We start from the raw sequence: 13,204 nt of genomic DNA on the forward strand, positions 1-13,204 counted from the left end.
TACTGAGCCCGCAACTAACGGTGGGGGCTGGCCCCTCTACCCCCCATCACCATTTTAATTTAATACTACACTGTGCTAGTCTATAATGTAGAAACCCAGATGTAGACACTAGTATAGTATTTGCCTATGGATTATATCATTAAAATCAAACACAAGAAAATTTTTGCTAAAGATAATTCAAAATTGGTTGCAGAAGGAACTGCTAGAAATCCAAGCCAGATTCCAAAGAGAGCATGGAATGAGGGATATTATTGCTACTATCAGATGAATCTTGGATGAAAATAGAAAATACTAGAGTGGTGGTTATATGATCAGTTGTCAGTTTGAGAGGATTAAGAGTGAAGGGGTGGAGTTTAGCCTGTCCATAAGGTCATGATTTGATGACCTCATTTAGAGGTGCTAAGGAGATAAATAGCTCGCTGGAAGCAGGATGCAGGCTCACTCCCTGGGAGACATTGCAGCTGACAGGACACAGGGAGCTATGCTGGTGCCCTGAACGGGAGGAGCCACGTGGTGATCCCTGCCAGCACTGAGATGCTTACAATGTCACTGGATTCAGGAGACTTCCCACCCACTGGCCTGTCATTGCATGTGTTTCGTGAGTCTGAAGAGGACCTTATAGATTAGTGTCAGGTATATGGGCTAATATCGAACTTATGGACTTGATCTGGGCTGGACTGGAATATTTTCTTAATGTATAATTGCTCTTCATATAAAGCTCTTTCTTGTACATAAATGAGTGCTTATAAATTTGTTTCTCTAGTCTACCCAGACTAACACAACTAGAGAGATGTTTATTGACTTTAAAGATTTCATTGACTAAAAAGGTTGTGTGAGTCATAAATGTAGATAACATGAAAGAGAATGGGAATGCCAGCAGACTTAATAGAGATGATGTTTATATATTGCTCACACAGAACCTGTCTGTAGTGTGATCACAAGGTGTCAAAGGGATCTGGTATCAGGCAGCAAAGAACAAAAAATCTTATCATTGTGAATGGAGGAATGCGGAGTGAGGATGCAAAGCCCATCTGTAGGCAAATGCACATCCCCTTACAGAAGGGTCTCGGGAAGGAGATGAGCCAGTCAGGGTGCAGTAAAGCACCAATGAAACATACAACTTTCCTCTAGTTCTTAAATGTTTCCTCCCCCCACTCTCTCATGACCCCAATTCTACCTTACAAATCTGGCTAGACCAGAGGATGTACACTGGTACTGATTAGAGCTGGAAACACAGGGAATCCAGGACAGATAAACCCCTCAGGATCAATAATGAGAGTAGCGATACCATGAAGGTAAGGGGAAGGTGGGGTAGAAAAGGGGAACCGATTACAATGATCTACATATAACCCCCTCCCTGGGGGATGGACAACAGAAAAGTAGGTGAAGGGAGACATCGGACAGTGTAAGACATGAAAAAAAAATTATAAATGATCCGTGAGGGAGGGAGGGGGAAAAATGAAGAGCTGATACCAAGGACTCAAGTAGAAAGCAAATGTTTTGAGAATGATGATGGCAACAAATGTATAGGTGTGCTTGATACAATGGATGGATGGATGAATTGTGCTAAGAGTTGCATGAGCCCCCTATAAAATGATTTTAAAAAAACACACACAATAGAATCTGTCTGTAGACCATGAGGTAGTCATTTGAACATAACTGGGGATATTTCATGGTTTAAAATCAGGAAACGTGTTAGGGTTGTATCATTTCACCATACTGATTCAGTCTGTGCTGAGAAAATAACTCAAGAAGCTGCACTATATGAAGAAGACTGCAGATGATACAACTCTGCTTGCTGAAAGCAAAGAAAACTTGAAGCATAGACTGATAAAGACCAAAGACTATTGTTTCAGTATGGATCACAGCTCAACATTAAATAATAAAGATAGACATGAAATCCTCATAACTGGATCAGTCAGCAACATCACCATATATATATAAAAGACGGAAGTTATCAAGGGTTTCATTTTACTTGGATTCACAGTCAACACTCATGTAAGCAGGAAACCAAGTAACAGATGGCACTGGGAAAATCTGCTGTAACCAATCTCTTTAGAATATTTAAAATGTCATTTGGAAACTAAGGTGAGATTGACTCAAGCCATGGTCTTTTCATTTCCCTCGTATACATGTAAAAGCTGGACAATTAATAAAAAAGTCCCGAGAAGAATTGATGCCTTTGAATGATGGCATCGGTGAAGAAGACTAAATAGGCTTATACCATGCATTGCCAGAGAAATGAACTGTGTTGGAAGAAGTACAGCCAATATGTTCCTTAGAAGGATGGGTGGACTTGGTCTCACGCACTTAGACATGTAATCTAGGGGATCAGTTCCCGAAGAATGACATTATGTTTGGCAAAGTAGAGAGTAAGCGAGAAAGACGAAGACCCTCATGAGACGGACTGTTGCAGTGGCTCCAACAGTGGGATCAAACAAAGGAACAAATCTGAGGATGGCCCGGGATTGGGCAGTATTTCATTCTATTTCACAGAGGGTTGTCATGAGTGGAAACAATCTATTTGACCGTACTTACCAACAATAATGGACGAGTCAGGAAAAGGGAAGGAAACAGCTATTGGATGTAGCCAAATTGTTGTTGTTGTTAGGTGCCATCAAGTCAGTTCCAATCTTACATACAAGCATCGCTCTTGTCTAATTTGAGTCCTGGCCTTAACTTTACTCACTTAAGAAAACCTAGTGTGCACAAGAGGCTGTGTGACTAAGTAGTTAGAAAGAAATGGGTGTTGTGGATTTAGATCATTCAGTAGGTAAGTAAGAAAGTGTTGCTACAAAAGTATACATTCCCTTTATTAAACAGAAACATCAAAATATGAAGCTATTGTTGCTCAACATATCCCCACCTAGGTATGTATACTTTTGAATGAAGTGTCTCCATCATGCGAGACCTCCGTCAAAGAATTCGGTGCTCTTTGATTTACACCAGGTCAAATAGCAATTTTGGCATCCTCAAGGGACACATATCATCTTCCTTTAAAATTTTCTTTTAGTTTTGGGAGCAACAAGAAGACTGAAGGGGCAATATCAGGGTTGCAGGGTGGATGGGTTAAGGTTTTCCAGTAAAATTCTCAAAGGACAGCCCTTGCTGAACGAGCATGTATTGCCACGATGGAAAAAAAATTCCTCGGTGAGACTTCCCTGGTCTTTTCTTTGCCAAGGCAGTCTTCACTGTTCTTAAAACATCTTCATAATAAGACCCACAACCAGCTGTGTCTTTTTAGGAAACCTATAAAGATTGCTCCTTTGAAATCTAAAAACAAACAAGCAAAAAAAACCCAAACACCATCACCTTCTGAGCTGACCTCTCTGTCTTGAATTTAAAATGGCCCAACAGATCCCCTTGGGCCCTTTGTTTGGATGGGGCCTTTCTTGCTGGATAATATTGGCAAATCCAAGGCTTGTCCCTGGGTACTGTTCATTCCACGAAATCGTGTTCATTAGGTTCAATCTTGCTAGAGCGACGGAAAGATCAGCTCTTTGAGCTAACTGATCTTCATGTTATGCTTTCAGAACCATTGAGCTGAAACCTTGCAGGGGCCCAGAGGTTTGCTTAAAATTGACACTGGCAGGCAACGCGAGATCCCATTCTCGGCAGCTCTGGCATCCGTGGGAACTCTGGGGTCTTCTTCCACCAGTTCAGGCTTCAGCCAGTTTCTTCATTGTTGAAGATTAGCAGTCTTTCTTCTCTTTCCTTAAGGTCTTCCTGATCTTCTTTAAAACATTTGATCTATCTAAAAGCTGTTGTTTTATGTGGAGCGGCATTCCTCTAAACTTGATGCAAAGCTTCAATAATTTGGGAAGGTGGCTACATGAGTTGTTGTTGTTTTTAATGGATATTATTCTCAACCTCAAAATTGGCTTTTCTTCTCAGAGCATAAAGAGTATCTTTTTTTGGGGGGGGGGTGACATCTTCATGCGCATTCACTGCTGCGGAGACATGTTTGGTCACCTTTTGTCTGGAAGAAACACGTGTGTGTATGAGTTGGAACCCTAGTAGCATCATTTTTGACTTACCCTCATATGTCCGTAGTATGAAAACCTTAAAGGTATAGAACGATATGGAGTAAACCGTCTCCTTTCAATTCTGTTCCCCAGCCACCCAGTTTCCTCTCCAGGGGCAGTGCTATTCATTCATTAAAAATATATAATTTCTAGCTTCTGGAATAGACAATGAAACAAAATAGCAGAACATTCTTGTTTTCATGAAACTTATATCCCAGTAGGGACACAGAAACAATATGCACTATAATTTTTTAAGATAAATATCAGATAAAAATAAATCAGGAAAACAGACATTTGGGGGCTGAGGAGGTGGAATGAGGGAGCACATTTCACCAGGGAAGGCTTAACTGAGTTGCTAACATTAGAGGAACGAACTGAGAGAAGTAAAGAAGCAAGCATGTAGTCTTCTGGGGTAAGAACATTTCAGGCAAAGAAACAGCTCTTTAAGGAAAAGCATGTCTAGTGTGTATAAAAACCAAGCAAGGAGGCGAGTTTGGCTGGTTTGAAAAATTGAGAGCCAAGTAGTAAGAAAGGTGGTAGAGGCAGAACATACAGGCCCTTGTAAGCCCTTGAAAGGACTTTGGCTTTTACTCAGATGTGATGCCACTAGAGGTTTCTGAGCAGAGGAGTTACAGGGGTTAACTTCCATTTTAATATAACCATTCTAGATGCTTCATTTAAAATAAACTGCCTGGATGGACATTGGGCCTCTACTCAAGCCCTCCGTCAACAGAAGAACACCTTGTTCTAATAACCCGGCATTCTGTGATACTCACATTCCCGACAGGATCACTGAAGACAAAATGGGTGCATAAGTAAATGTGAAGAAAGCTGATAGTGCTCAGCTATCAAAAGATATAGGTCTGTGGTCTTAAAGGTTTGAAGATAAACAGTGGCCATCTAGCTGAGAAGCAACTAAGCCCACATGGAAGAAGCACACCAGACTCTGTGATCATGAAGTGTTGATAGGATCAAGTATCAGGTATTAAAGATCCAGAATAAAAAATCTATCAATGTGAATGAGGGGGAAGGCAAATTGGAGACCAAAAGCCCATCTGTAGAGGATTGGACATGCCCTTACAGAAGGATCACAAGGAAGAAATGAAACATACAGTTTTCCTCTCATTCTTTTTTTTTTTTTTTTCTAGTTCTTTAATGCTTCCTCCCCCTACCACCCACCTTGACCCCAATTCTACCTTACAAATCCGGCTAGACCAGAGCATGTACAGGGGTACAGATAAGAGCTGGAAACACAGGGAATCCAGAACAGATAAACCTCTCAGGAACAATAATGAGAGTAGCAATACCAGGAGGGTAAGGGGAAGGTAGGGATAGAAAGGGGGAGCTTATTACAATGATCTACATATAATACCCCCTCCCTGGGGGATGGACAACAGAAAAGTAGGTGAAGGGAGACATCTGTCAGTGTAAGACATGAAGAAATAATAATAATTTATAAATTATCAAGGGTTCATGAGGGAAAAATGAGGAGCTTAACCAAGGGCTCAATTAGAAATGTTTTGAACATGATGAATGTATGGATTGTGATAAGAGCTGTATGAGCCCCCAATAAAATGATTTTTTTTAAAGGGAAAAAAAAGAGTTGGCTTCATTGCAACTGGTTTTCATAAGAGAATACTGAGTAATTGCACACCAACAGTTAGCTAATGCAATGAAGTTGGCAAATTGCCTGACGTGCCCAAACCACCAAAATGAAGGCAGTAAGAGGGAAAATCTGAACAGAGCTATAGCAGAGACTGAATTAGTAATAAAACCTCCCAACATAGAAAAGTCAAGGACCAGCTACACTGTTGAATTGTTCCTACTATTGAAAGAGAATTAGTGTCAGTCCTTCTTATAATACTTTAAAGAGTACAAGAGAAAAGCCAGGTATAAACATCAAGAAAAAATGAAAACTGCAAAGCAACATCATATATGAATATAAACTCAACAATTCCGCAAAAAAAAACCCAACTAACAAATTAGCTCCAGCAACATATTTAAAGGCTTATGAACCATTAGCAATTCGGATTTACCTCAGGAATGCAAAACTGGTTTCACATATGAAAATCAATTAAATATAATTTACCACATTAACAGAATGAAAACCCAAAAAACTACATGATGATCTCAACTGATGTAGAAAAGCATTTTTGAAAATGAAGAAAAGCGTTTTTAAAAACTCAACACCCTTTCATGATAAAAACACAACAAATTCGAAGTAAAAAGAAATATCTTCAAGCCAAAAAGCAACATTGTAACAAGGCACAGTGTCCATCATAGCCAGTGGTGAGAGACCAAAGCCTTCCCTCTGGGATGAAGAACAGACAAGGATGTCTGCTTCAGGCATTCTACTCAAAGTGCTACTGGAAGATCTAGCCAGAGCAATTACGCAATTAAAAAACTGCATGAAGTATGGATTTAGGAAAATTAGAAGTCGTTAGAAAACAAAATGGAATGTATAATGATCAATATCCTAGGCATTGGTGAGCTGAAATTGACTGATATGGGCCGTTTGGAGTATGAAAATAATATGGTTGACTATCCCAGGAATGATAGAACCCAAAGAAATGGCATTACATTCATCATCACAAAGAACATTTGAAGATCTTGAAGTACAATGCTATCTGTGAGAGCTTAATACCTAGATGCCCACAAGGAAGTTCACTTAATAGAACTATTATTATTCAACTTTATGCACCAACCACTACAGCTAAGGGTGACAAAAATTGAAGACTTTTCTACCAATTTCTTTATTCTGAAACTGATCAAACACACAATCAAGACGCATTAATAATTACTGACGATTGAAATGCAAAAGTTGGAAACAAAAAGGAAGGATCATTAGTTGAAAAATATGGCCTTGGTGAAATAAATGTAGCTGGAGATTGCATGACAGAATCTTGCAAGATCAATGACTTTACTGGAAACACATTTTCTTCAACAACATAAACACTGACTATTAAAGAGCACTTCATTAGATGGAATACACAAAGAGACAATGGAAAAGCTCAATATCGTCAACACAAACAAGCTGACTGTGGAACAGACCATAAATTGCTGATAGGCAAGTTCAGGTTGAAGCTGAAGAAAAAAGTTAAAGACCATGAGAGCCAAAATACAGTCTCAAGTATATCACACCTGAATTTAGAAAACATCTCAAGAACAGATTTGACACATTGAACACTAATGACAAAAATCTAATGAGTTGTGGGATGGCATCAAGAACATCATATATAAAGAAAGCAAAAGTTCATTACAAAGACAGGAAAGAAAAAAAAGATCAAAGTGGATGTCAATAGAGATTCTGAAATTCACTCTTGAACACAAAGTAGCTAAGGCAAATTGAAGGGAGTGATTAAGTAGTGTAAAAGGCCTGACTAGACCACTTCAAAGGGCAGCTTTAGAAGACAAAGTAAAACATTGTAATGAAGGTGCAAAGAGCTCAAATTAGAAAGCCTTTAAGGAAGAACACATTAAGCATATCTCAGGCTGAAAGAATCAAAGAAAAAAAATCAAGCCTTGAGTTCCAATCCTGAAGGAGTACATGGGCACACTATTGAACCAGGTAGTAAAGCATCAAATGAGGATGGAAGGGCTACACAGAGTCACTCTACCAAAAAGACTTGGTCAACTTTCAACCAATTCAAGAAGTAGCATATGATCAAGAACCAATAGTATTGAAGGAAGAAGTCCAAGCTACACTGTAGGTATTAGCCAAAAACAAGACTCCAGAAACTGACAGAAAACCAGGTGAAATGTTTCAACATGCTGTCAAAGCACTGGAAGCACTCATTCATTTATGCCAAGAAATTTGGAAGACAACTACCTGGCCAACTGACTAGAAAACATCCATATTTGTATCTATTTCAAAGAAAAGTGATCCAATAGAATGCAAACCTTATTGAACAAAATCATTAATGTCACATGCAAATAATTTTGGTTGAAAATCATTCAACAGTGTTTGCAGCAGTATATGAACATGGAGCTGTCAGAAATTCATAGTGGTTTTTAAAAAGGACCTTGTATAAATAATATCATTGCTGTCGTTAGATAGCTCTAGGCTGAAAGCAAAGAATACCAGAAAGATGCTTTCTTGTGTTCTTGATTAAGCAAAGAATATCAGAAAGAAGCTTACTTGTGTTTTTGATTGTGCAAAGGTTTTTGATTGTGTGGATCATAGCAGACTATGAATGTGTTGAAGTCCTGGTAAGAATGGGAATTCCAGAACACTGCATTGCGCAGGTAGAACCTGCACACAAACCAAGAGGCAGTTGTTCAAACAGAATAAGGGAATACCACATCAGGAAAAGTGTGTATCAGGATTGTATCCTTTCACCATACTTAATCTATCTGTCTGCTGAGCAAATCATCCGAGAAGCTGGACTGCATGAAGAAGAGTGTGGCATCAGGCCTGGAGGAAGGCTGATTAACAACCTGCGATATGCAGATGCCACAAGCTGCTTGTTGAAAAGTGAAGAGCACTTGCAGTACTAGATGACGAAGATCAAAGACAGCCTTCAGTATGTTTTGCAACTTAATGTCAAGAAGATCAAAATTCTCACAACAGGACCAGTAGGTACTACGATGATAAATAGAGAAAAGATTGAAGTTGCCATGGATTTCACATATTTATATATTTTCAAATACAGCAGCATTATAATAAAACTTAAAAATATATGCTAGAGCATTGTGGTCAATATGAAATGAATTTATTCAAAATTTCATGTGTGTGTAACTAAAATAATTCCAGACCTTTTCAAAGAATTCCAGGACAGATGCTGAGGTTATCAGTAGTGAGCAGAAAATCCAAGTGTTGTTATATACGAGGGGATTCAAAAAAGTTTGTGGACAGTTGTAACTAAACAATAATTGATTTTTTCCCACAAACTTCTTGAAGCTTCCTCATTCTTTTTTCTTCATTTCATTTTTTTCATTAACTGATTTTGTAGCAAGAAAACATAAAAACAAAAGAAATTTCATCTGGAAGAAAACAACCCAGAAACCTGTCTGCTGCTTAGAACAAGGGACATTACATTTGTGAAAGAAGCCTGCTTCCTTTTATCTATGCCTAAGGAGTCGTTGCAAAACAAGTCTGAGGACCATTTATACGTACCTTCTGGCTAGTTCTTCGGGCATTCGCTTTGGAACCAAGGCTTTGTCCAGCTGAATCTCCAATACGAGGTAGGTCCCTGCTTCTAAAAATTGCTGTAAAAACATTTTTCTCTAATTTACTCTTTCCAGAGAAAAAGTATATTTATTTAAAACTCAGTAACATAAAATGTTTATAATACAGTAAGTGAGAAAACGGATTTGCTGTTCAAATAGCAATCCTACAGACAACAGAATGAAACACTGCAGGGCCTGTGCCACCCTCACAGTCGCTACCACAACAAAGCCCACTGTTGCAGCCACTATGGTGGTCTATCCTGTTGAAGACCTTACGCTTTTTACTTTCCCACGCATGATGTCCTTTTCCAGACTGATCCCTCATGCTGACATGTTCAAAGTATATGAGATGAAATCTCACCGTACTTGCTTCTAAAGAGCATTCTGGCTGGGTTTCTTCTACATTTGCTAATCCATCTGGGATTTCAAGGTATATTTAATATTCTTCACTAACACCATAATTGAGACACATCAATCCTTATTCACTGTCTAAATTTCACATGATGTGAAGAGACTGAAAACTCCCTGGCTGAGTCTGACTCATCTTAGTCTTCGAAGTGACACCTGGCTTTTGCAGACTTCAAATAGATCATTTGCAGCAGATTTCCTCCATGCAACCCCTCATTTGGTTTCCTGACTGGTGCTGGTTATGGATCCAAGTAAAATGCAATCTTTAACCACTCCAATCTTTTATCTGTTTATTATGATGTTGTTATCGGTCCATTTGTGAGAATTTTTATTTTCTTTATTTTATTGAAGGCTATCTTCATTGGTCTTCATAGTAAGTGTTTCAAGTACTCTTTGTTTCAGCAAGCAAGGTTTGTCATCTGCATATTGCAGGTTGTTAATGAGTCTTCCTCCAGTCCTAATGACACATTCTTCTTCATATAATCCAGTTGCTTTGATTATTTGCTCATCAAATTGATTGAATATGCTGAAAGGCTACAACCTTGACATTTCTCTTTCAAAGTACCCCTTTGTTCTGTATGTACAACTGCTTTTGGTTTGTGTATAGGCTCTCTATGTGCACAATAAAGTCATCTAGAATTACTATTCTTCCTAATGTTATTCATAATTTGTAATTATCCATATAGTCAAATGTCTTTGCCTAGAAAATAAAACACAGGCACATCTTCCTGATATCCTCTGCTTTCAGCCAAGAACCATCTGCTATCAGCAATGATATCCTTTGTTCCTTCTGAATCTGGCTTGAACTGCTGGTAGCTCTGTCAATATACTGCTAGAACAATCTTAAATTATCTTCAACAAACTTTTACTTGTTTATGGTAGTAAGATATTATTTGATAAATTCCACAATCTGTGGGTCATCTTCCTTTGACATGTGCACAAATATGGACCTCTTCCTGTTGGCTAACCAGATAGCGGGCTTCCAAATTTCTAGGTATAGATAGTGTTTCCAACATTGCAATTCTTTGTTGAAACATCTCAATTGGTATTTTTGTCAGTTCCTGGAGTCTATTTGTCACCAATGCTTTCAGTACAGACTGCCTTCCTCAGTATCATCTGCTTTTGAATGCTAACCAATGCTTTTTTGAAACTGTATGTTTCCCTTCTAAATTCTCTTGATGCGTCCTGCATCATTCACTATTTTGCTCATAAAATCCTTCAATATTACAACTTTAGGCTTGATTTCTTTTTCTTCAGATCTTTCAGCTTGAGAAATGCCGAGCATGTTCTTCTAGTTTGGTTTTCTAACTCTAGGTCTTTGCACATTTCATTATAATACTTTGCTTCCTTGAAATCTGTCAGCTCTTTTACTTCATAGTTTCTTCTATTCAAATAGTAATTCTACCTTCTTAAAAAGGTTCAGAGTCCCTTCTGACATAGTGTAATATATTTTTTTTTGTTTTTCATAGTGTATTATTTAATGACCTTTTGCTTTCTTCATGTATCATGTCTTTGATGTCATTCCACTTGTCTGGTCTTTGTCATTAGTGTTCAATGTTCAGTTCTCGAGATGGTCTCTAAATTCAGGTGGGATATACGAGGGGGCACCTCCCACCCCAAAGAATCTTTCTTTCAAATCTATGTATTTAATTTTTTTAACAAAACAACTTATCACCTTCAAAATGCTCTCCATTACACTTAATACATTTGCCAAATCTATGATTCCATTCTTGGAAATATTTTTCAAACTCATCTGTTTGGATGGCTGGCAGCACCTCCCTTGGTTTTGTTCTTCACCTCTTCTGTGTTGTCAGATTGCTGTCCTTTCAGGTCCCTCTTCATTCACAGAAACAAAAAGAAGTCGTAAGGTGCGTGGGGCAAGAGAGGGATGCTGGTTTTTGCCAAAAACTGGTGCACTGAGATGGCTGTACAAGCAGGTCCATTGTCGTGGTGACAAAACTGTCTGCCACAAATCAGGCCTTTTTTGTCACACACTGTTACTCTGTCTTTTCAGAACCTCTAAATAGAAAGCTTGATTAACAATCTGACCTGGTGGAACAAACTTCAAATGCACTATGAGTTGACAGTTTCATCTGTTCAGGAAGTTGACGGACATCCACAATGAGGTTTGTCATCAATTGACAATTCCCCTATTTTGAAATGAGAAAACCACTCATACACTTGAGTTTTTTCCATAGTGCTATCCTTCCTTGTAAGCTGTGTTCAACATCACAACAGTTTTTTGTGATTTTTTTATTTCCCGAGCAGGAAATAAAAATTCACAGCCACACACTGTTCTCTTAATTCGGCCATCACAAAAAACAAAGTTCGAGTGAAACTGCTTTCATGAAAAAATTCACTGTGACCAGAGAGAACCTTCCCAGGCGACACCACTGGGTGCACTAACTCAGGGTGAGTTGCTCTATGCTCGCCTAGCGGGAAAAATTTGTACTAGGAAAGCTCTGCCAAGTGTAGCTTTTACTTAATGTTGTACTTTGGCAGTCAATGTTTTAAATTTCTCCAGCTTCGCTTTGAACTTGCACACGAGCAATTAGAAGTCTACCTTCAGTCAATCTCTAGCCTTATTTGGATAGATGATGTCAAACTTCTTTATTCTCTATTATCTCTTCCCACACATGTAGTAAACTTGATTCCTGTGCATTTCTTCCATTGAGATTCAGGGGTGTAATCACTGTTGTTGAAAAAAGATATTTGCAATGAATAAATAGTTGGTCTTGCAAAATTCTATTCTAGAGTCTCCAGCATAATTTCTACTGCCAACGCCATATTTTCAAGTTATTGACTCTTTCTCTTTGTTTACAATCACCAGTAATTATCAATGCATCTTGATTCTATGTTTGATCCATTTCAGACGTCAGAAGCTGGTAAAAATCTCAAATTTCTTCAACTTCGGCATTAGTGGCTAATCATAAATTTGGAGAGTCGTTGTATTAACTGGTCTTCTTTGTTGGCATGTAAGTATCCTGGATATCCCTGCTAGTTTTTGAAATATTGGTGGCATAACTTCACATCACAGCAAATGCAAGCTACTACAGTACAACAAACTGACGGATGAGTGATAGAACATCTATCTACCTAAACAGACATATATACACATAGAGAGGGGCTTCAGATAGTTGATGGGAAAATAAAACTAAAAGATAATGGAATTTTCCCAAGACCTTTTTGAAGCCCCTTTGTGTTTGTGTGTGCCATAATTGCTAAACTATTTTTTTGCATAGAAAAATACTAGAATGAAATGAGTGGTTATCTCCGTTATCTCTAAAGGAAAGGGTTTTATTTATTTTTTACTCAAAATTTCCACCTCAGCTAAGGCCCTGTTTAATCTGTTCATAATGCTTTGCATGGAATTGTCTTAAGTGAATATCATTCTTTGTTCTACTAACCCTCTTTCATGGGGCCTGAAGAAAGAGTCTCACAATCCCCTGATATTTCAAGTCTTATCCTCCCTTATCACCGTCTGCTAACTTTGATCTGTCATATATTTCTACCCAGACATTTTGCTAGCATTCGAAATACAACATGTCCCAAACAGAACCTGTTGTTTTCCCAAACCAGTCTCTCTCTCTCTCTCTCTTTTT

The 13,204-nt window shown here is 38.4% G+C and overlaps 1 protein-coding gene across 1 annotated transcript in view; it reads right to left on the reverse strand.

Moving 5' to 3' along the window:
- The window catches only part of CFAP70 (cilia and flagella associated protein 70), a 113,406-nt gene that overhangs the window by 47,947 nt on the left and 52,255 nt on the right, over nucleotides 1-13,204 (reverse strand). The window contains exons 13-15 of the mRNA XM_004701413.2: nucleotides 9,142-9,233; nucleotides 8,164-8,277; nucleotides 4,038-4,062 (exon numbers count right to left, since the gene is read on the reverse strand). Of these exons, the coding sequence (XP_004701470.1) occupies nucleotides 4,038-4,062; nucleotides 8,164-8,277; nucleotides 9,142-9,233 (231 nt within the window). The remainder of the gene's footprint in view (nucleotides 1-4,037; nucleotides 4,063-8,163; nucleotides 8,278-9,141; nucleotides 9,234-13,204) is intronic.

The sequence above is a fragment of the Echinops telfairi genome, unplaced genomic scaffold, assembly GCF_000313985.2.
Source record: "Echinops telfairi isolate 266 unplaced genomic scaffold, ASM31398v2 ScPeMD7_70;HRSCAF=299, whole genome shotgun sequence".
Classification (NCBI taxonomy): Eukaryota; Metazoa; Chordata; class Mammalia; order Afrosoricida; family Tenrecidae; genus Echinops; species Echinops telfairi.